Here is a 23,279-nt window from a genome sequence, read left to right on the forward strand (position 1 = left end):
GCTGCAGCTATTTTAGAATCAGTCCATCTAGTGTTGTACATAGACAAATTCTTTGTGAAAGCACCCATTCTGGGCCTCCCTCTTCAAAGAGTTCGCCCAGTTCAGTCAGTGTGCATGTATGTCTGTGTGTGTGTAAATATGTATGTATGTGTGTATGTATGTATAGGTAGGTCTATGTGTGTCTGACTTGTCATGGCTGCTACACTCTAGCATCTCTCTTAACATATTATTAGAAAATGATTATTCAGTCTCTTCAAAGGCCACTCTCGAGTAGACAGTGCTTTGTAAAGCTAAGGTTTGGGACGGCAGAAGAATGGCCACTGGGTTGGGGATGATCCCACTGCAGATAGCTTAAAAGTATCTCTTGTTGTTCCTGGGTATGTTTTCTTCCTCCCAAACAAAAAAAAAAGTATAGTTTCTCTTTATCAAAGGGTTCCCAAAGAGGAGGATCTGCCCAGGGAGACTCTGGGGGCCGTAGGCTCTGCGGTATCTGACTGGCTATTAAACCATGTGCACCGACATCTGGGAGGAAGAGCCTGGGACCGCCCCATACTGCCGGCCATCACAGGTGTTGGTCGCCTGCTGGTTATTGGGTGAAGGGCTAATCATGTGCATGCTGTGCTCCATCCCTGTGGGCAGGTACTGCCTCTCTCCAAAAGCTCCGTTGGAGGGGGAAGAACAGAGTAAAGTGCTTTGAGAAGCGCTCAGTTTTTCTGGGCTTGCAGCTAGCCTGGGGGAGGTAGGGAAATTGTATCCATACAGATTGTAGGGGTTGTGTAGGGAGAAGGCATTGTAGGAGCTCTGCTGCATGTGGCTGCCCCCAAACATGTGTGGTGAGGAGGAACTGGAGGCTGCATTGCCTGCCTGCATGACATACTGAAACTGGGAAGTGGGGAAGGACCCCAACTGGCCACCGTAGGCTTCCATCTTGCTGTTGCTAGGCAACGAGGGAGGAGTTGGTATTCCTGAGATCAGAGATGGAGTCCTCTGAGGCATGAAGGTTTCTGAGGGCTGAGCTGCTGCAGCGGTGCCACTCTGGAGCCTATTGTAACCACTGTCACTCAGCCCTGGGTAACTCTGCAAGGCAGCCATGTTGCTTCGGGCACAGGGTGGATAATCAGAGAGGTTTAGATTACACAGCTGGCTCTCTCGGCAGCCCACGTTGAAAGTGTTGGGGGCCAAATGAAAGGTTGGGGGAGAACAGGATGGAGATAAAAGGTGAGAAGAAGCTGAAGGGGATGGTGTCCCAGTGCTGGAGGTGGTTGGGGATGTGCCTGTGCTGCCCCCTGAAAAATAAAACATAAATATCATTAAGACAAAAGGTCCTTGGGTGGCATAAAGGTTGGTGTTTCAAGCCCACCCAGTGGCTCTGCAGAAGACAGCCCCAGCAATCTACTTCCGGAAGGTATATTGGCATTGAAAATCCTATGGTACAGTTGTACTTAGTGAATGATGGGGCCCCGTGATGCAGAATCGACTCCAAAGCAACAGGTTACCATTGAGACAGAGGTTTAAGGTTAGTCTGTCTAGGCCAGCTAGAAGCCATGCACAGGATTCCTCATATGTCCTAAATGGGCTGATTTTAACAGAACCATTGCTTTCTTTGAACCCAGCAGATTTCTATTGGGTGATTCCACCTGGTCCACCACCCCCACCACCCCTAACCCACCCCTAACCCACCCCTGACCAAGAGACAAAAAACAGACTGGGGGGGTGGGGTGGGAAAGAACACACTATTGCTTAATTCATTATGTAGGAGCCTTAGTAAGACCTGTTAAATAAAATATAAAACAAACCTTCCATTATTCATTTTGAATTTCTCACCTTCAAATTCGCCTTCAAATAAGATCTCTGGTAATAAGCATTAAAATCCTAGTGCAATATTTACCATTTTCAGTAGAAATATATTAAATATACATTTTATCTGAGGAAGGTGCCTACTTTACCATATTTAGTCTTTTAGCAAAAAAATACAGGATACTAAAAAAATAAAGATGTTTTATATGTAGGATACATATAATACATACATAATCTCAAAAGAAAATGGGTATTAGAGCAGGATAAAAAGTCAGGGCTGAGACCTGGAAGTACTGAGCAGAGGGGCTCAGGTAGTGGGGATGAGTATATGAGATGAAAGTTCTGTCAAATAAAAACATTGTGAGGCTGATATGAAGTGAGGGGAGATGCACAAGAATGCCCATACTTGCAGATAGTACCCATTTGACCTAGCTTCAATGGCTGAATGATCAGAACTCAACTAGAGGAAGAAAGAAGAGGGAAAAAAGTGTAATCCACTACAATTCAATGAACTTGACCTATACTTATGGAAGTAGTAGCTTAAAAGAGGGAACGAATCTTTTCAGCAAGAATCATCTCCACCCCTTCTGTACACAGGGTTGACAGGGATGGGCAACTTAGACATTGGCTACCAAAAATGGGGTGGGGGGAGGCTACAAAGGCACAAAATGATTGGCTTACACGTTTTCAAGAGGGAGCTTAGTTTCAGAGGGTGCAGGGGAAGGTAGAATCTCCACTGAGTGGTTTCCAGCCTGTCTAGAAAGGTCTGGTGAAAGGAGATGGGGATAAGACTCTTGTGGTTCAATAGTGAATACTTGGTATCAAGACTGATTGTGATTGTTGCAAATGTAAAGGTGGATGTTTTGCAACAAAAGAAGGGGAGCGGTTGATCTTGCAGCCCAGGAGCAGAGGACCCTGGAACCATCAAGGGAGAAGAGCGGAGGGCAGGGACCCTACCCAGAGAAGCAGAAATGCCAGACATGGAGGCAGACAATGACATAGAGAGAAGGAGTGGCTGGGGACTCTCAACTCAAGGAGGGAGAGGAGCTGTGTGCTGGTGGCCAGAGGGGGGCAGGCTTACAGTGTATGCCCTTTGTTTGTTTGAAGGGTTATATATTCCTGAGTGCTTCGGTGCACATGAAAAAAACAAAAAACAAAAAAAAACAGAGGGAATGGAAGCCAATGTTGTTGAATGATGATGCATGGAGGGGATTGTTGTCATTGCAATGAAATTAAATACGAATAGGATGAATGTGTAAAGCTGATGTTCTCCCATGTAAACTGTCACTCAATTCACAATACAAACTTTAAAAAAATATGTTCATACTAGACAAATCCACTGAGACAGAAAGTTAATTAGTGTTTGCCTGGGGTCGGGGCAAGGATAAATGAGTTACTGCTAATGGGTACAGGAGTTTGATTTTTTTCCCCTAGGATGATAAAATTGATTGTTGTGATGTTTCATAACTCTGTGACTATTATACTAAAACCCACTTAATTATATACTTTAAGTGACTGAATTACATGGTATATGAATTTCATCTCAATAAAGCGGTTACTTAAAAAAAGATGGCTGGCCAATCAGAAATGTGCTATTTAAGCATGTAAGCATATAGCTTTAGTACCAACCAACAAGATATTCTTGGATAGCGTTACATTTGTTGTTGTTGTTTAAGACAGATTAAAATCTAAACAGATAAAAAACAAAAACAAAAAAGCCATTGTGAGCACAATTATAAGAGCAAGCCAGAGAAAACAAGGCTAACCTGAAATGAAATTACGGTACTCTAAAGGCCCTAGCAATCTCCCTGTTCAGTCACGGGGACACGAAAAACACAGTAAATGGAATGTTTGGATTTGGGGAGAGTTATAAGGACAGGCAGTCAAACATAACCAAAAATTGACCTGAAAGTCAGGAGATTTGGGTTTTACTCACAACTCTGTCTCACTAACTACCACCAAGACCACTACCCCAAACCCTAGTATGTCTCTCTGGGTTTAAGTTACTTCCTCTAGAAATACGGGATTGTATGAAACTTAGGCTTTGCAAGCTTGGCTGCATGTAAGACTCACCTGAGAGCTTTAAAAAATACTAATACTTCCGGACTTCACCTAAACCAAGTAAATGAGAATCTCTGGGAATGGGACTTCTGGGTCAATAAAGTATTGTTTTAAAAGCTCCCCAAGTGATTCTACTGTGTAGTTATTAAATGTTATTAAATGCCATCGAGCTGGTCCCAATTCATAGCGACCCTATAGAGCAAGTCTGAGGAGTGGCTGGTGGATTTGAAACACCAATTTTGTGGTTCAAACTGACCTTGTAGTTTGAACCTACAATTCCACACCAGGACTCCAATAATATAATCCACGTTTCTCACTCCAAAGTGCCCTCTGTAGTGATTGCCACACTTGACCATGCATCAGAATCACTAGGAGGGTTTGTTAAAACATAGGTCATTGGCTCTGACCCCAGAGTTTCCACTGATGCAGTGGATCTGGAAGAGGGTCAGAGAATTTGCATTTCTATCAAGTTCTCAGGTCATTCTGATGCTACTGATCAAGGAGCCCACAATTTGGGTTAGAGAATTCTCAGGTTCCTTTAATGTCTACAAATCCTGAATCTTTACAGATAGTTTTCAAGTTATGAACATCCCACTTACTTACAAACAACTCCTGTCGTTGTTAAGTACTACTGAGTCAGTTCTGCTCATAGTGACCCTATATAGGGTTTCCAAGGAGCATCTAGTGAGTTTGAACCACTGACCTTGTAGTTAGCTTATCCTACAATACTACATCGGGACAGTAACTCCTACTTACCCTTTAATGTTATGTAAATTTGCCCTCACTTTAAAATAATTTAACAAATAAATTTTTCATCACAATCACCTTCACCTGCTGTACAAGGAGGTTTAGATGGTTGAAATAAGGTCAGGGGTTCCTTTTCTGCATGTGTGTGGTTCCTTTTTGAGGCATCCTGCACATTTTCCTCCTCGTCTACCCTAAATGCCATAAGCTCGGCGAAATACATGCTATGGCACAAATGGGAGAAACTTGATTCTGGCTGTAAAGAGATTTGTGTTTTATGGGATTTGTATCTGGTCTCCACTCTTTGAAAGTCCATCCTTGCTCTCCACAGGCTGGTGGTGTGTATCTGATCCTGGAGCAGACCACCTGTTCAGCATCCTGTACCATCCAATTATAGGGATGCTCAGAGGTGTACCTGAGGAACAGCAGTTGTGGCACATGCCCGGGGCACCACTTGAGTATGGGTGGGGTACCAATGAGTAGCTTCCAGTTTTCATCACCAGCTGTGTGAGATCATTCAGCAATTTAGAACTAATTGCCATAGGTGCTATTTTCCATAGGTATGCCTCTGGACACTCTTCATCAGGCACTGGCCCTAGCCCTATAGCAGGAAGTCTAAGATGGAAGAGATGACTTTTTTACAATTCTAAATGGCTTTCTCAGATGACCCAAAATGGAACGCATGGTACTGATTTAAGGCCTCAATTGGTTTCACTACAAAAGAAAGGCGGGGGATGGGGGAGACAACTATTAACAAGTTACAGGGATTTCTGCTGAGCAGATGAGAGGCACATGTTAAAAAGTTTGTAGTCAGCTTGCTTTGGCTTTTAAATGACACTCACTGGAAATGAGACTTGGTGGCCTGCTGAGCTTCAGGGGGTAGAAGTCCCTAAATGAACTAGCGTTTGAAGGGAGAGAGAGCAAGCTTGTCCAAGAAGGGGTCACATTGCCTCCATTCACTTTGAAGAAATGCTCTCGTGCACTTACAGCGTTCATTACCAATAATAACTATTTTTCAAACTCCACATAGAGAAGGCTATGGCATTGATTTTGCAGAGAAGTAAACCAAGATATTGAGAAGCCTTATGCTCTAACAGTCAGTTGTTAAACAAGATTTGGAGGGCCAGCCAAGTACTAAATAAGTAGAAGGAGGCAGCCCACCCTCTCCGAACATTTCAACACTTGCCTAAATAGAGACCTCTCATCACAGAGAAGTGAACGCAGAGTGGGAGGCCAGGCCACGCTGATTCAGAAAGGGTCAGAGCTGCCTCACAAAGAAAAGCAAGCCTCCCCTCCCTGTGTAGCATTCTCTTCCCTTCTCTCTCATCCCCTCTCTACCTGACAGGTCCCAAATGCTCTAAAGTTCTGCTAGAAATGTTTATTTCATGGATGAACATAGGCTATAATCCTGGTGTGGCACTTTAGGATAAGCACTGGACTGCTAACCATAAGGTCAGTGGTTCAAACCCACCAACTGCTCTTTGGAAACCCAATACAAGGATGCCATGAGCCATATAACAGCAACAACATAGGCTATAGAGTCAGACAGAAGTAGTTTCCAATCCTAGCTTCTCACTGAATATGGGACCTTGACAAGTTAGTTTCTCCAAGTCTCAATCAAGTTCCTTAACCATATAAATGGTATCTTTGCCAGTATGTATTGAGAGTAGATAAAAATAATACATATTACAAAGTATCCAGAACAGTACTGGGTATAGTGTTATCTGTCATCAAGTTGACCCAAACTCATGGCAACCAGAAATAAAGTGCTGCCCAGTTAGTTGTGGATTGGTTCTGATCCAAACGTTTTCAGTGACTGAGTTTTGAACGTATATCACCATCATCTTAGTCCAGGTGATGGTTGAGCATGAAATACATTGGTTGGGAATTGAATCCCAGTATCCTGCATGTTGCTATTGTTAAGTGCTGTCTAGTTGCTACCAGTTCATGACAATCCCATATAGAGTTTCCAAGGAGCAGCTGGTGTGTTTGAACCACCAACCTTGTGGACTGCAGTCCAGTGCTCATCCAACAGTGCCACACCAGGACTCCAGTCTGCTCCATGAAAGGTGAAAATTCTACTACTGAACTATCTGGCACATAAACATGAAATATTTCTTCTCGTCCCTTCTAGGAGAGAAGTGAGAGATGGAGAAATGATTTGGGGGGCATTTAGGGTCTAACGTGAATGGCTGTCAGGTGTTGGTCTCTGTCCCTGGAGCAGAGTTATATGGCCTCTCTACACACCAAACATTTAGTCACAACAAGTAAATACCTCCATAGTATAGACTAGAGGCACCACTGTGGCTGTGGATGTTTATTTCTGAGCACGTGAAAGTTATGGCCCATTTGGCCATATCCCCTACATCTAAATTGCCCCTGGTTCCTCTCTGAATTAGCTACCACCAGCTTCCAGCATAGAAACAAGCTATCCCATGGCTCCATCTCAGATCAAGTAAATATGAATTGACAGAATACAAATAGGGATATTGGTTTCTTTCTCGCTGTCCTCAGAGGTCTTAATCCACTTCTAAGAGGTAATTAGAATGAGTAGCTTCAAACTTTCAGGTGTTTCAGAACTAACTCTCCATTCTTAGCTACCTTCATCCTATTTTACCCATTGACCAAATGAGGAGGTACCTATTCAATTTCATATACAACATTAACGTGCTCCAAGGCTGCTTTCAAGGCTAACAGCCAGGAAAAATAAAACAAAACAAAACATTGTTATAGCAGCCATTCCATAAAAGGACAATAACCTAGAAGATACTTGTGTACAATGAAGACAAATTAAATGTAACCATTGAAAATCCTAAATACCAAACCTGCTGACTTTTGCATCTTTATATTGATCACTTCCAGATTGTAATATGGAGGCTTTTACATACAGCTCCCTTTGGGGTTTGTTTTGTTGTGTTGTTCCCCACCAAAACATTGAAAACCAGTAAGACAAAACTCCATCTTAGCTAGTAAAGAATAAATATCCATGTAATTACTTGGTTCTACAAGCCAGACTCTTCTCTTGTATAATTGAATAGCATAGGTCCCTGATGAGTGTTGATTTATTGTGTGTCTTTAAGAAGCCTTCTTTGAGACTCTTAAACAGGTAAAAGAGGTAAAATGTCAGCACTCCATGGGCCGATCCCAGGGACTCACCCAGAGGCCATAATGTTTAATGAACACAGCCCTGTTCATCTCAACTATGAAATCATACCCCTCTCAGAATGCAAATGTGAAACAGTATAGTGCTAATGGGAATTATGTGGTTTCATTCTCAGAAAAACTTCTACTGGGTCCATCTCTCTAAAATGTAAAGCTATGCATAGATCTAAACTCCTTTCCTTTACAATAATTTTTACTACTTTCATCCAATGCTCGTTTTTAACATTGGCTGCCTATATTCTAAGTCTCACAGTTTTTTTACATGGTCCTATTTTAGAGCTACTACATTTCCCTAGGTGAACTACCCCCACTTCCTCACTTTTGTTTTTTCCTGTCTCTTCTTTTAACTGTCTACCATGCTGCAGTGCACACCTGTAGTTATTGTCTGGAATTCATCGGATTCCTTCCTGGCAACAGTACCCAGATTTTCCACTGGGAAATATCCTTTTCCCACTTTTACTCCTTTACCTTACCTCCAGAGAAGGCATGTGACTCAAACCTGGATAGGAAAATGCCATATTCCCCAACCATGGCAATTGATTCAGGGGTGATGCAATTAGAATCATTGAGATTCTGTGAGACTCTCCCAGAAATCTTAGTAGAGAGGTGCATGCCCTTTTCCATAAGATTTAAGCCTAAAAGATGTAGGGCAAAGACTTTCTGGCAGTCATGTTACTACCAGAAAGACCCTAAGAATGAAATCAACATACTGATTGCCAATGAGTCAATTCCAATTTATAGCCATCCTGTAGGACAGAGTACAATTGTCTCCCAGGGTTTCTAAGTCTATAAATCTTTATGGAAGCAGACTGCCACGTCCTTCTCCCTCAGAGCATTAGATGGTTTCAAACCACAGACCTTTTTAAGCAGCAGTGCACTCCAGCACTCCAGCACCAGGGCTCCTCAAGAGTTAACATTTGCTGTTGTTGAGTCAGTTCCAACTCATAGGGAACCTGTATAGGGTTTCCAAGGAGCAGCTGGTGAGTTTGAACCTCCAGCCTTGCAGTTCAAACCAACCTTGTGGTCCAGTGTATGTATCCTGCAGCGCCACACCAGGACTCCAGACTTAACATGGAAATAAGCAAAATTAAGAGGTGGAACAAGACATTGGCTTGCTTTTGTTTGTGTCCCTGGATCAAACTTTGCATAAAATAAGCTATTTGAATACTTTCTGTTTTAGAAGTCTATGTGTTTCCTTTTTGTTTAAGCCATTTGGGCTTTATTTTACTTACAACCCTAAGAATTTTAATTCATACAACTCTCTACTTCTACAGGTATGAATATCCAGTGAGCATTAAGGTAAAGCTGAAGAAGAGAGAAGTGGAAAGGAGAGTAGTAGGAATCCACTATGGATCACTTTGTCAGAAGGAAGATATGGATGATGTGTTCCAATAATAACAACATCCCTTAGCTATTACTTGTTGTTATAGCTAAGAATTTCACCTATGTTGATACTTTGTGGATATCTAGCTCTACTAAAAGATGAATATCTGATAAGATGTTAACTTTGTTGTTGTTGTTGTTAAGCACCATCATATCAGTTTCCACTCATAGCAACCTTGTACATGGTTTCCAAGAATTGGCTGGTGGGTTTGAACTGCTGACCTTGCAGTTAACAGTTTCAAGTAGTGCTTAATCTACAGCACTACTTGAAAAAAAAAAAAATCATAAATATCTCTCAAATATTTGAGAAAAGATAGTGAATGGAGTAGAAAAGGTGGAGCCTTTGTATTAAAGTGGTATTTCTTATTAGAGTTTATAGCAAATGAGGACTTACATTAAGTGAATTTAAAAATCAAGTGTTGGTTTTCTCAAAAAGATTTCTGAAAGTTCAGAGAAAAATAAAATACAATGACAGAAAAATCTCGATTTTCAAAAACCAAGTATTGTTATTGTTAAATGCCTTCAAGTCGATTCTGACTCAGTGATGCTGTATAGGATTTCCAAGGAGTGACTGGTGAGTTTGAACTGACAACCGTATGGTTCAAACCAGCCTTGTGGTCTGGTGCTTTATTCCACAGTGCCACACCAGGACTCCAAGTACAAATCCACAAATGAAAAGAAGGTAAAACAGAAACACTTATGAACTAACTTTTCTCTGAAGGTGTTTCACTATGAAATGCAGTTTTTAAAAATATAAGGAAAAACATATGAAAAGGGGGCAGATAAAAATAATGCCATGATCCTCTCAGATTAGTGTCTAGGAAGTCCAGAGTTCATTGAAGCTTATAGATTTCCCACTCTTCTCTTCTTCTTTCTATTAGGCTTATTTCTTTCAAAGTATGTCATTTAAAATATCTGTTTGTGTCATTAATTCTGTTCCAACAAGACTTAAAAAACAAACCCAATTCCGATTCATAGCTACCCAGTAGGATAGACTAGAACTGCTCTTTGAGGCTTTTGAAACTGTAACTCTTTCTGGGAGCACACAGCCTCATCTTTCTCCTGCAACATTATCTCTATGGCATAAATACAAAATACTAAATGACTAGATGGATAAATAATTGAATCTTACTTACTTTTTATTGTTCAAATTCCAAGGCTGGCTTATTTACTCCCCATACCATGTGCACTAATGCACTAATACCAGAGACATTAATAATTGCTCCCAACTTACTGTCCTGTTATATGTCCTGGAGAATTTCAGACCACTTCCTTCACTAGCCTTTACCAAACTTGTTTTCCTTTTTGTGTCTGATTTTTTTGTTCTTTCTCCCCCTGCCCAAATCTCCCTCTCTTTCAAATTTCACTGAAAGCTGTCATAATTTGATGAATTTTTTGCCAAGCACATTCATGCCTGTACCTATGATACAGAACCTAATTTACTCATTTAATCAACATTTTAGCACCAAATGTATACTACATACCATGACAGCGTTTTAATAGTAAGATAAAAATGTGGACAGGAGAGATTATTCATCTGATAATGACACAATAAGACCAAAATACATCCTAGAGGAGCTGAGTCTACTCTAGATGACAGAGAAAGCATCGCAAAGGACTTGACATTACAGCTGAGAGATCAAAGATGAGTAGCAGTAACTATGAGGACAAGTGGGATGGGAAGAAGCCTTCTAATCAAAGGGTCCAACATGTACCAGGAAGGTAATGATGGAACAGCACAGAGGAGGAGGGAAAGTGGCACAGGCTGAAACTATAGTGGTAATTACAGTGACTAGTACTCATCACAGGGAACATTTATTTAGTACTTATTATGTTCAAGACAGTCTTCTAAGAACATTACAGGTATAAGGAGCCATCAAAAACATTGTGGAAAAAAATCCATTATCATATCATAATTCCATTTTTTCGTGAAATTGTTGAAGCCTCCTCATATTATCTCATTTAATTATTACTACCTCCATTTTAAGGAGTCCTGATGTGGTGCTGTGGGTTAATGCACCAGACTGCAGATCCATTTGAACTGCAAGGTCCGTGGTTCAAGCTCACCAGCTGCTCCTCAAAAACCCTATTTAGAGTCGCTATGGGTCAGAATCAACTTGATGGCACTTAACAACAACAACCTCCATTTTAAAGGTGACTGAGTAAGAACATATAAAATTTGTTGGGCTATGTTAAATAATTTGGTCTTTCACAAGTGCAAATTATGGCCAGTGAAGGGTTTAGAGCAATTTAGGGTAGGTATTGATGTGAACATATGTATATCACAGTCATCCAGATGACAGATGATAACAGCTCACAGTCAGATGATGGTAAGGAAGACTAGCAATATGGATGTATTCAAGAACTTGGTTGGATATGCTGGGTAGGACAGAGAGGGAAATATCTAGGATGGTGCCCAGGAGTCTACTTCATAGAACCGAATGAATGGTGGCATCCTTCCCTAGGCACCAAGTCCTTAAGGTAATTGATGAATTCAGCTTTAGGCACACTGAGCATTATGGGATTTGGGGACAAAATAAAATATGTAAATAATAATTGTTTTAGGGGACTGACATATTGGTTTCCTTCCCTGGGCAACAGGTCCATAAGGCAATAGATGGATTCAGCTTTAGACACACTGAGCATTGTGAGATTCTGGGAAAACATGTAATCAAAAACTGTTTTAATGGTACCTCATTCTTATAAAGTAAGCCATATTGCAGATTCAAAATGGTGTTCTTCTATAGCATAAAAAATTAAAAAGGTGCTTTTAAAAATGTATGTGACTATCCAGTTGTAATTTGTATAGGTGGGCATTATTTCTCATCTCAGTAAATGAGATATAGGTAAATTGGCTGTCTTTAAATAATTACAGGTATATTCTTGTCCCAAGGCAGTTGGCCATTCAGTTGTCCTTCTGCAGTATTTTACAGGATTAAGTTGCTCAGTATCTGATCTTTCTCATAGCCCATCACCAATGGATCACCTCATAACCCTAACTCTTTAACTGCCTGACAAACATTAAAATACCTGGTGGTGTGTGCTAGCAATTGAGGAAGACAAGAGCACGTCTATAAATGATAGGTCTTATCATTTATACAGATAAAGACACGTGGCCAGTTCTGGTGTCACTTAACTGGACCACAACAGGTCTTTTTAGCACAGCGAAAGTTTGTAATTTACTTGGAGTCACTGTTCATTAAAGCTTTCAGTTTGTACACACAAATAGCTTCATTATATTATTTTTGTTGTTGCCGTTGTATGCCATAAAGTCTATTTTGACTCATAGAGACCCCATGTGACAGAGTAAAACTATCCTATAGGGTTTTCTTGGATGTAATCTTTACAAAAGCAGGTCACCAGCAGATAGATCCTGTAAAGCAGCTGTAAAGTAGGTTGAAACCGCCAACCTTTCAGGTCAAACACTGTCCGTATCACCAGGACTCACCTTCATCTATCTGTCTATCTATCTATCTATCTATCTATCTATCTATCTATCTATCTATCTATCTATCTATCTATCTATGTTGTTGGTAAGTGCCATAGAGCCAGTTCTGACTCATAGCAACCCTCTATATGGTTTCTGAAAAGTGACTGATATTTTTAAGTGCTGTCTAGTTGGTTCTACTTCATAGCAACCCTGTATTGGGTTTCCAAAAAGCAGTTGTGTGCATGTGCATGTGTGTATATATATATGTGTGTGTGTGTATGTGTAAATTAAGGCATACATTTTGATCAAGGATTATCTATCAGAACAACATGATTGAACTTAGCTATAATTAGCCTGGCCTCTTATTTCTTTTTCTTATTTTCTTTTTCCAGGGTTTTTACATCTCTTCAGACACTTTTTTTACGTGTCTGTTTTGTCTCAGCCTCCCCGAGCAGAATTTACTTGGCTAGTTCATTTCCTCCCTGTCTTAGCAGTACTCAAGTAGAAGTCAATTCTGCAATGTGATTTCTAGCTCCAGACCTCCAGATACTCCAAACATATAAACTCCATGGCTGACTCTAAATGAAGACATCTGAAGATATGACCATATGCTTGACTTCAAAAATGAAATACGGGTGTATTTACAGTTATTGCTCAAGTTATTGAATAATAAACCATCAATAGAAAGAATAAACTAAGTTTGTTGTGGGAAGTAAAAGTACTATTAAGTAAGAATGAATAAAAATCTGATGGGGTGGAAAAGAAATTGCCCTTGCAAATAGGACATCTGCTTTCACATTCTTCAGTCAGTTCTGCCACCACTTACCTACAGATATCTTATAGACTATTGTATACTGTACTTTGTTTTTATGTCAAAGTCAGAGAAAAATGAATGTCATGCTCTCTACAACACTCTGTATAATATGTGGGACTCCTGGCATAGCACTGTAAGATAAGCACTGGACTGCTAACCACAAGATTGGCTATTCAAACCCACCAACCACACCTTGGAAACATTACACAGGGTCTCTATGAGTCGGTAACGACTTGACGGCACTGAACAACAAGAATGGAATGTGTGTGTGTTTAAAGAGAAAGATTTGAGTAATTGCAAAATTGTGACTAATTAACCCAAGTGTTTTCCTTGAAATATTATCAGCAGATGACTCTTAATGAAAAACAAATATAAATGATAAGAGCAGAATGAGATAAGCACTCATAGCCTCATCCAAACAGAAATGCTGATCCAGCCTCTAGTAGCAGCAGCATGAAACTGTTCTAGGGCTATGGATTGAACCTGCCAGGTATTTATGTGTTTGTGGCAATGAGGCAACATGGACACCTGGGTGAGTCAGTCATTTGGATCTAGGGTTCTGTGTCAATGTTGCCAACTCTTTCCTCACTAAAAAGGGGTTATTGTATAACCAGTCTGCCTCCAAAGTTTCCTCTAGAACTTCTCAACTCTTTTCTTCTAAGACACAAAACAATCTAGCCAAGACAGCAAAGTCTCTTTTCTTCATTTTATGAGTGATACTATCCAGAGTTACTGGAACTCTTAGTTCTTCAGAGAAGAGGGGATGGGTGTCATTGCTTTTACGTTCTTTGTTAACATCAAGAAACCATGCCACATAATTTTTAATAATAAAAATCTGGACCAAGTTCAGTGTATAGTTCAAAAATATATTCCAATTAAACTATTTAATAGTCTTGGCTTTTCCTCTAGCCCCTACCATATGTATCCAATAATTCTAAGCTTGTTTCTCCCCAATACCCCAATAAAAAGGAAGGGGCACTGAAGGGATGGTGGCATCATGTTTCCAAATTTCCGTTTTCTCTTAAATCAGCCTTTCCAATATGTCAATACTAAGCCTTCCTATTAATCTATTTTCAGTAGCAGCCCTATGAAACTTGTAACACTACACACCTAAGTGACTCACACAAGTTCCCAGGCCTGCTCAACGGCCCCACATGCTAGTGAAATACAGGTTGTCATCCTCAATGATCAATCCATCATACCTATACACACATTTATATTAGGTGACCCTGCCAACTTGAATCACAGTGTCACCAAATGATAATCATTCATCATTCATTAGGTGTTTCCCAGGTGCCAGACCCTGTGATCGGTCTTGGGAATACAGCAGCAAGCACCATCATCACCATCGGTCCCTAGTCTCAGGAAATGGCAGTACCCCTGCCAACATTCTCAGACCAGTCTCCAGGATACAGAATCCTGCTTAGCTAGATCTTGGGAAGCCAATGAGAAAAGAAAGAGCAGATAAACAAAGAACCTGCTTCAGAAGCAAATAAAATCAAGTAAACACCTTCAAATGACACGCTTGTTTATAAAGCATGTTTATATGAATTGCCTTACAAAAATACTATCCCTCTTTGTTAGGTGAGGAAACTGAGACTCAGAGTGGAAGTGACTTACCCAAGGTCATAGAGAGAATTAGTGACTATCAAAGATGAGGGTGCAGATCTCCCAACTCCCAGTCTTCAACTCTAATAAATACTTCTGCCATGAGAACCTCAGAACAGTAGTAACACTAGAATATTTTCCAACCCTGCTTCTATCACAGTTTTAAAATGGGGTGGGGGGGGGCTCCCATTTCTCCTCCAGCAATAAAATACCCTGTGTCCTTCTCACCACTCCTTAGGTTTTCCATGTGCAGAGATATAAGAGAGATAAAGATGACGATGATGATGCTAACTAGCATGTACTGAGTGCTTGCTGTTTTTACATACATTATCTAATCTTCACAATAATTCTATTATACTCTCCCATTTTGCAGATTAAAAAACTCACTGTTGGAGAAGTTAAAAGAGTTGACCAAACTCACAAAGTTAGGAAGAAACAATGCTAAGACTAATCAAAGTTTTCTGACTCCAGACTCTACTCTTAATCACTATTGTTGTTGTTAAGTACCGTGGAGTCGGTTCCAACTCATAGCGACCCTGCACAGGGTTTTCGAGGCTGTAAATCTTTATGGGAGCAGAAAGCCTCATCTTTCTCCCATGGAAGGGCTGGTAGTTTCGAACTGCCAACCTTGAGGTTAACAGCCTGGTTCGTAACCACTACGCTACTCACTTTAAAACCTAAGAGATTTCACTCATTTAGGTTCCAACCTTAATTTTGTGTTCAAAGTACTAAAAGATCTCCTAAGATGATAATGCCATGCCATAAATTATCAAGTGCTAGAACTGCCTCCCAAATGGAAGAGCCAAAAATTCAAAACTTAGTTTTCTATTACTAGTGGCCATTTGATGGAATAGATGGTAATTGTGATCAGTTTCACGCTGAGGTAAAAGGATCTTGAGAAGGGAAACACGTAAAGTATCTGACACTTTGGGAAGCTACCCCCAGGTACCCAGGTGGATGGATGCTGTGCCTGGGAGACTCACGGACTGAATTAAGAAAATCAGCTTACAAAGTATCTCGTAGTCATGGCCACAAGTTTCCTAATCTGAACTACAACTGAAAGGAGATAGAAATTGGACTCTAAGTACATAGAACAGAGGTGGGGAGTCTACTTAGCCCAGCTAGTTGAGGGGAATATTGTTCCTAATAGAGTCAAAAAGGAGAGAGCACACACTGGAAAGTCCTGATGGGTTTACAATGACTTCCTCCTTAGTAGGAGTCCTAGAGCAATTTATACGCATTGTCTAGAGTGAAGTTCTTCCTCACCTATAAAACTAGAATACCAAAACTGATAAGACTACCATGCAGAATAAATGAAATTATTATGAAGATTTCTTCAATATCAAGGACTATATGAATTTGGAGTGATAGTAATAATAATTTCAGATCATCAAAATAGGAGTCCTAGTGTGGTACAAGAGAGTAAAGCCCTGGACCACATGGTTGGTTTGAACCACAAGATCAGACGTTCAAATTCACCAGCTGCTTCTTGGAAATCCTATATAGGGTCGTTTTGAATTGAAACCAACTTGATGGCATTTAACAACAACATCATAGTAGTAAACAGACATTATTGCTTTTAAGAAGAAAAATATTGCCAAGTGAAATGCTGCCTCTGGAACTGGCTTGTTTACACAAGTGGTGATGTTTTGGTTGTTTACAGAGCTACTAAGTTCTCTTGTTCCGGTAGAGTCCATGGTGTGGCGAGGGACCAGATATGCTATATTCAGTTCAGCGCCTACTCCCCTCTTCAGCCCCATCTTTAAGCAGAAACCCTGCCGCAGGGGTTTACCTTGCTGTTTTTGCATGGTGGTGAAATCCTCAAAGGTGAGTGTGCGTACAGGGGGTCTCCAAAATGCATACGTTTCCATGATAGCTTCTAGTCCAGTTCTGTAAAGAGAAAAGCCAGTGAAGGAAGTTGCAAATCATCCCAAGACATGCCCTGACTTTTAAAAATCTGAAGCTGGCTTGTCTGACAAGTGGTACATGAATTGGCACCGAGAGACACCACCACCAGGGTGAATGACTCTGAAAAAGCACAAAGTTCAGAACACACTGAATGGCAGGAGGAAGAGCAAATTAACCCAATTTGGATTCTATTCAAGCAAATCTATAACTATGATGAAATGTCACTCCAACCTTTCTTCAAAAGAGGGATGTTTGTCATGAAAAGCATGTCAAAGGTCACAACCACATTGGAGCAGAAAGTAGCATTGATTATATTTCTGGTGCAGGAAGATAGCATCCTCATTATTACAATGCACTCACACAGTTGGTCCCACAAACAACTCCACCCCTTGATTGTGTTAAGAGTCAATGAAACTGTCAAGCAGCTGTGGATTTAAAGGCTTCTTAAATCAACAGAGACCAGTAGGGCAACAAAAATAAAAGGAGAGGCATGTAATGACATACATTCACTTGAGTTTCTGCTTCAACAAGAAACACCATTTGAAGGCAAAGAAAGAGTTGGTCCCAGAAATTTTACCTCAGGTAAAAAGACTAAAATATTTCTCCAAATATTTATCTGTAGTTCTGTAAACTGAGAATCTCTGGTAGCATAGTGGTTTTGAGTTGGGCTGCTAATCTCACAGTTAGCAATTAGAAACTACCAACAGAATGATGAGGGTTTCTGCTCCCAAAACCAACTCCACAGCACATAGCAACCACCACCATCAGTTCTGTAAACTAGGAATCTATCTTATCTTTGAGTGTCATAATCTTGGGACTATCAGAGTTTAGGAAATGCCAAATATTTCACAAATAAATTCCTCTAAGGTTTCTGGTTCATTGTTATTGAAAACCTCAATGATTCGACTGTATGCTCAGAGTCTACTTGACCTTTCAATTGGTTCTCTCTCTGCCATATATTTAAAATGCTAATAAAAATCATCTTAACATAATTATGCAAGTAGTTCAGATATATTCTTACTTATATTCACATCCTTAAAAGTAAATATTGGCTGGGTTTTGTTTATATCTTTGAATATAGCTTCTGATTATTGACTTTTCTTTAAAACTAACTGCTTAACTTCTAGAGAAGTGTAGGCTGGGAAGGTGCAGGGACTATAGAGCAGGTAGGAGAAGAAGACTGGAGAGCAGCAGGTGGCATAAATTCTTCCAGCACAAAGACACTGGAAGGTACCATGGTGTCCCTTCCCAAAAAACAAACAAACAAAACGCAACAAGCTTTTCCTTTTTAAATGAAGCATATTGCCTGTCCTTCTCCCTAGATACTGAGTTTACACAGTTCCCTTCAATCCTGTGTATCAAGAATTAGTGAGAAGTATTCCATTTTAAGTGAGAACAAGTATCCTTTCTTTATAAATGACTATAGAATCCCTGAGATTCTTCTGGGATGAGCTGCTGATATACTGATTGGCTCTTTGTGTCAGAAAAGTTCTTCTTTGAATATGCCTTACTTGCACAGTTAAGTTTCTAAAGTCTTCCCTGGAATCTCAGAGGCTTTAAATACACCAATGTTGGCAAACCAAAGTCTGTATTTTAAGAAGAGGTTCATAGGAGAGAGTGTTGCATGGTGTTTATTAGCTGTTAATCTGTTAGAAGTAGGAATAGAAGACATCTCCACATAGTCACCCTACATTAATGCTGAATACAGTACATGGAACTATTTGTGGAGAGAATGGGCCCAGGCAATTAGAGTTCAAAATAATAAGGGATAGGCAGATAAAGCCATGCTGAGCCTGAGTGGATATAAGAAATAGATAGGCCAGGTTTAGATCTGACTGCTTTCTTTTGGAATGTTGGCTGCTCACCAGAATATTTTAGGATTCCCTTTAATGGCACAGGAGGCTCACTACAAATGGCAGGCCTTTATTGTTCCATGTCCCTTCTGTTCTTCTAAGGAACATGTATCAATGATGAGGATGAAATGTTAGCTCAAGTACAAAGAACAGTCCCTTCTTGTTTCATAATAAAGTGCTGGAAGTAGTAATAACACAGTGAATATGTATGCCAATATTTACTGGGAATATATAAAATGAAATTTGGTTTCATTTTTTTAATAGGTAAAAAGGCTGTGAGAAAGATGTTAATCATTTTAATCAGCCAATTCTTAAGCAGCCATCTAAAATGCAACTAAAAGACTGAATTCTAGGATCATAGATTAAACATAGGGGAGGATTTTGGGTGTCATCTACTTCTACCTCCTATGATAGATGGCTATCCAACCTCTGTTGGTGTATTTCCTAAAGAAAATATTGAGCTGTTTTGTTTTTGATCTATGTGTAAAATGTCCTTGCATAGGGTTTCCAAGGAGTGACTGGTGAGCTTGAGCCACCAACCTTGTGGTTCAAATCAACCTTGCAGTCCAGTGCTTATCCTACTGTCCTGTTCCAGGACTCCATGGGTGTCATTACCAGTGCATAAATGGGAATCATGTGCCAGACATTTCCTACAAGGAGTCCACTTGTCACCTTATCACCAGAGGAACCTCCCTTAGCTGTTGAGAACATGCCACACATGAATATACAACAGTCCATCCTATCCAGTCTATCACAACAAGGGTCATTTTTTGGGGGCAGGAGATGGGGACATGACTACCAAAAATAATGTCTAAGACCACACATTCCTTACTTCACCTTACTAATCCACTGTGGACCCATCCATTTCTATTCTAGACCGCTTACTGAACCTATGTATATATTCAGAATGTTTCTCTTTTTGGAAAAAGTAGTCACATTCTTTAAAAGAATACAATGCTCAAAAAAAAAAGTATTTACTAATCAAAATAAGTGATTTTTTTTGTTTGTTTCAAAAAGTCTTCAGGGAATTAAAGTTTATCTCAGGACAGCAGTTTCAGAGGCTCATCTAGCCTCAATGGCTTCAGAAAGTCTGGAGTCTATTGAGAATTTAAAATTCTGTTCCACATTGTTCATTTTTTCAAAATCTGGATTCTTGTATAGCATCTTTGGTCAAAGCATTCTTTCATGGTAGCTGGGCACCATCCAGTTCTGGTCTCATGGCTAAGGAGGCAATTGTTCATGGAGGCAAAGCAGACGCATATTCTGGTGATAGACATTAAGTATTGTACCTTGGATAGTCGCTTGCTAGTGACTAGGAGGTAGAGCAGAAGCACTGAGAAACAATATTAGGTTAACTGATTAGAAGAGATCCCTTCAAGCAATGTCCCTAGTCCTAATGTGGTGCTGCAGGATAAGAACTTGATGGCTAACCACACAGTTGGTGGTTCAAACCTACCAGCCACTCCTGAGAAGCCCTATATAGGGTTGCTAGAAGTCAGACCTGACTCCACAGCACATAACAACAACAATCCTCCAAACCAAGATAATAAATCCCATGAAGTAGTTGGCTGCAACTTAAAAGGTTGGATGGGACACTTGGGGGGCAGTGAGTTGAAGATAATGGTGGTGCTCAGGAAGGGACCACATTACAGTGTTTTGGATAGAGTGTCAGCAAAAACATAAACGTGTTTTTGTGGAGCAAAACACAAATTATTTATAAAAATAATTTTAAAAAAACAAGACCTGGCTTACTGGTCAGAAAGAGTCTGAAGAAACCAGAGACTAGGGCCTCACTACCCGTCACATCTGGAAAGGAACTCACCCTCGTGGCCCAATTTTCAGCCAAGCAGTAGGTAGTAGGTATATAAGGGGTGGGGGTGGGGGCAACGACACTAGCAAGGTATGCTCACTGTGGAAGGGTCAATCATTCAAAATCAAAAGGGCAACATTTGCCTAAGGACAAAGTTGAGAAGGGACAGGAAAGAGGGTGGAATGTAACTAGGAAGCACAGGGAGGAAGTGGGTAACTGTTGTTACATGGAGGGGATTGCAATCATTGAGATGAAGCAAAGTGTCTGATTTGTTGAATGTAAAACTTATGATCTTGTCTGTAAACCTTCACTCCATTCACAAAAAAAGAATTAAAAAAAAAAATAAAGATAATGGTGGTGAAATAATAAGGAAAAGGATAGCAAAAATTATAGCACAATTTGAAGAATGCAAGCAGTTACTTAATTTTACAAGTAGAAATTGTTGAAATGGTGCATCTTTGTCTGTACATACTTTTACGCAAAAAAAAATTCTATGTACATAGTAATTTTTTTCAGATAAACTCATTTAAATTTTAAATGTAAAAACACTAGCCCTATTTGTCTGTTTTATATCACAGTTTTCACTTGCCTGGTGTGGCGCTGTGGATTAATGTGCTGGACTACAAGGCCCGTTTGAAACACAAGGTCAGCAGTTCAAGCTCACCAGCCGCTCCTCAGAAACCCTATACAGGATCACTATGAGTCGGAACCAACTCAACGGCACTTAACAACAATAACAACAATTGTAAGGGCATAGAAAATAGTACACAATACACTTCCGTCTGCCACTAATATACAGTTCAAGGGCTTTGCATCCCATATTTTCTACGTCCCAGTCCCAGTACCTAGAACAATACTTGGCATATGACAGAATTACAATTGAATAGAGAAATTAATTTTCATTCTACCTTTTATTATTGAGTTATTATTTCATAAACTGTAACAAGCATTCCTTTTTCTAAGCTTGAGACTTTCAAAAAACAGCTTTGTGCAAATTCAAGACTCTGAAGATACAGTCCTCCAGTAGTAGATATCTGTAAATTGTTTCTATAACTGAGTATACTTTTCTTGACTTAAGTCTCAGGGAGGTTTCCATTTTCCTTTTATTTCTTCCATTCTGGCAATGGAACTTCTGACATTCAGCAGAATATGAGTTCTTTAGAATAGGCCAACAATTTCTCCCCCTCATTTTCTCTTACCAGGGTCTTTGCCAACTACATGTGAACATCTTCAACCACTTAGATGTCAATTCAAATTTTAGCCTGTACTACAATTGTTTACTTATTCATCATTTTATCCTACTTTTGTAAAATTTTATCTCAGGATTCTTACAAAGTAAATTCATTGTCAAAGAGAACAGATGAAAAAATCATTCTTAGGTATCCACATGTCATTAATGTACTCCACATGCAGAGTCTGTGTCCTGATGTCATCTGTGAGGTTTACAATCAGATATAATCAAATTAGGAAATGTCCTATTTTGCTAACTTTTCCATTTGCTCTGGTGACGATCAAGGTTTTACCTAAGCCTCCTTTGTCTAAGCCTTTCTTTAGCTCAAAGCACCTCTCTGATTATCAGGCCTCTTCTCTTTAGACTTTTCAGTCTACTCACTGGTGAAACCAACAGAGTAGAGGGGAGGAAAGGAAGGAAGGAGAGACAGCAAGCCAAAGAGAGCATTTGTAAACTGAAGATGTCTCAAGGTCAACTGTTTTGGAAAACTAAGCAGACTGTAAAGACATATCCTTCCAGTCTTCTCATTCAAACAAATAAAAATGGTGGGATCATCCCTTCGGAGTTGAAAAAATATTTGGTAATTACAACATTTATGATCCTACTAGGTACACACCAATGCATGGCTTCTGCTTTTGTCTTAAAATAAGGAGTTCCTTGTAAGTTCCTTTCCTTTATTTTCTCTTTAGTTCTGACTTTCTTACTCAGTTTTAACTCTTCCCCATCCCATTTGCTGCTAACACTGATAACACACGGAGCATATGTTATGGGTTCATTAGATCATTGGTCATCTCTCAATAGAAAATGATCAAGAGCTAAGGGAAGCCTACTGAGACAGGGTCTTGAAAGTATACAGGAAATATCCAAATAGGAAAATAATTATTCATTTGTTCAAAAACTATTTGCTAGGTTCAAAAGTGATAATGACAAAAAATTATAATACAAGGCCTTTACCAGAATGGTGCTGTAGGACAAGTGCAAACTTACAAAGTCTGTTTGAACCACAATGTTGGTGGTTCACATTCACCAGCAGCATCTCAGAAATCCTATACAAGGTCGCTATGAAACAGAACCGACTTGACAGCACTTAACAACAACAACAATACCCTTCAGGGAATCCTAATCAATACAAAGAGAACAAAATATAAATGACTAATTTCTAAACTATGCAATAAATGCTACACTGGAGACATAAAAGGTGCTATGGAGCACTGAGCCAAGAGTGATTAATAAATCAGGAAAACTTAAGAAAGAGTCGATTAAAGGACAATTGTTCAAGCTCAATGTTAAAGTGTACTCAGCAACTTTTTCACACGGTCAAAAAGCACTAAGGCCTTCCCTGATAAGAGTTGGTAGCGTGTGCAGAGACTTGCAGCTATGGAAGAGAATGCATTTTTTGAGAACTGAAAATATTTCAGGTGACTAAAGTTCAGGGTTCAAGATGGAAGAGTAGACACCATAGCAGTTGATTCCAAATT

The 23,279-nt window shown here is 39.9% G+C and overlaps 1 protein-coding gene across 1 annotated transcript in view; it reads right to left on the reverse strand.

The window, feature by feature from the left end:
- Window positions 1–374: 374 nt before the first annotated feature.
- Window positions 375–23,279, reverse strand: part of TBX15 (T-box 15) — a 133,561-nt gene continuing 110,656 nt past the window's right edge. Inside the window, exons 7-8 of the mRNA XM_006861303.1 lie at window positions 16,792–16,889; window positions 375–1,286 (exon numbers count right to left, since the gene is read on the reverse strand). Coding sequence (XP_006861365.1) covers window positions 502–1,286; window positions 16,792–16,889 — 883 coding nt within the window. The 3' untranslated portion in view covers window positions 375–501. The remainder of the gene's footprint in view (window positions 1,287–16,791; window positions 16,890–23,279) is intronic.

Source organism: Chrysochloris asiatica, unplaced genomic scaffold (assembly GCF_000296735.1).
Source record: "Chrysochloris asiatica unplaced genomic scaffold, ChrAsi1.0 scaffold00042, whole genome shotgun sequence".
NCBI classification, from domain to species: Eukaryota; Metazoa; Chordata; class Mammalia; order Afrosoricida; family Chrysochloridae; genus Chrysochloris; species Chrysochloris asiatica.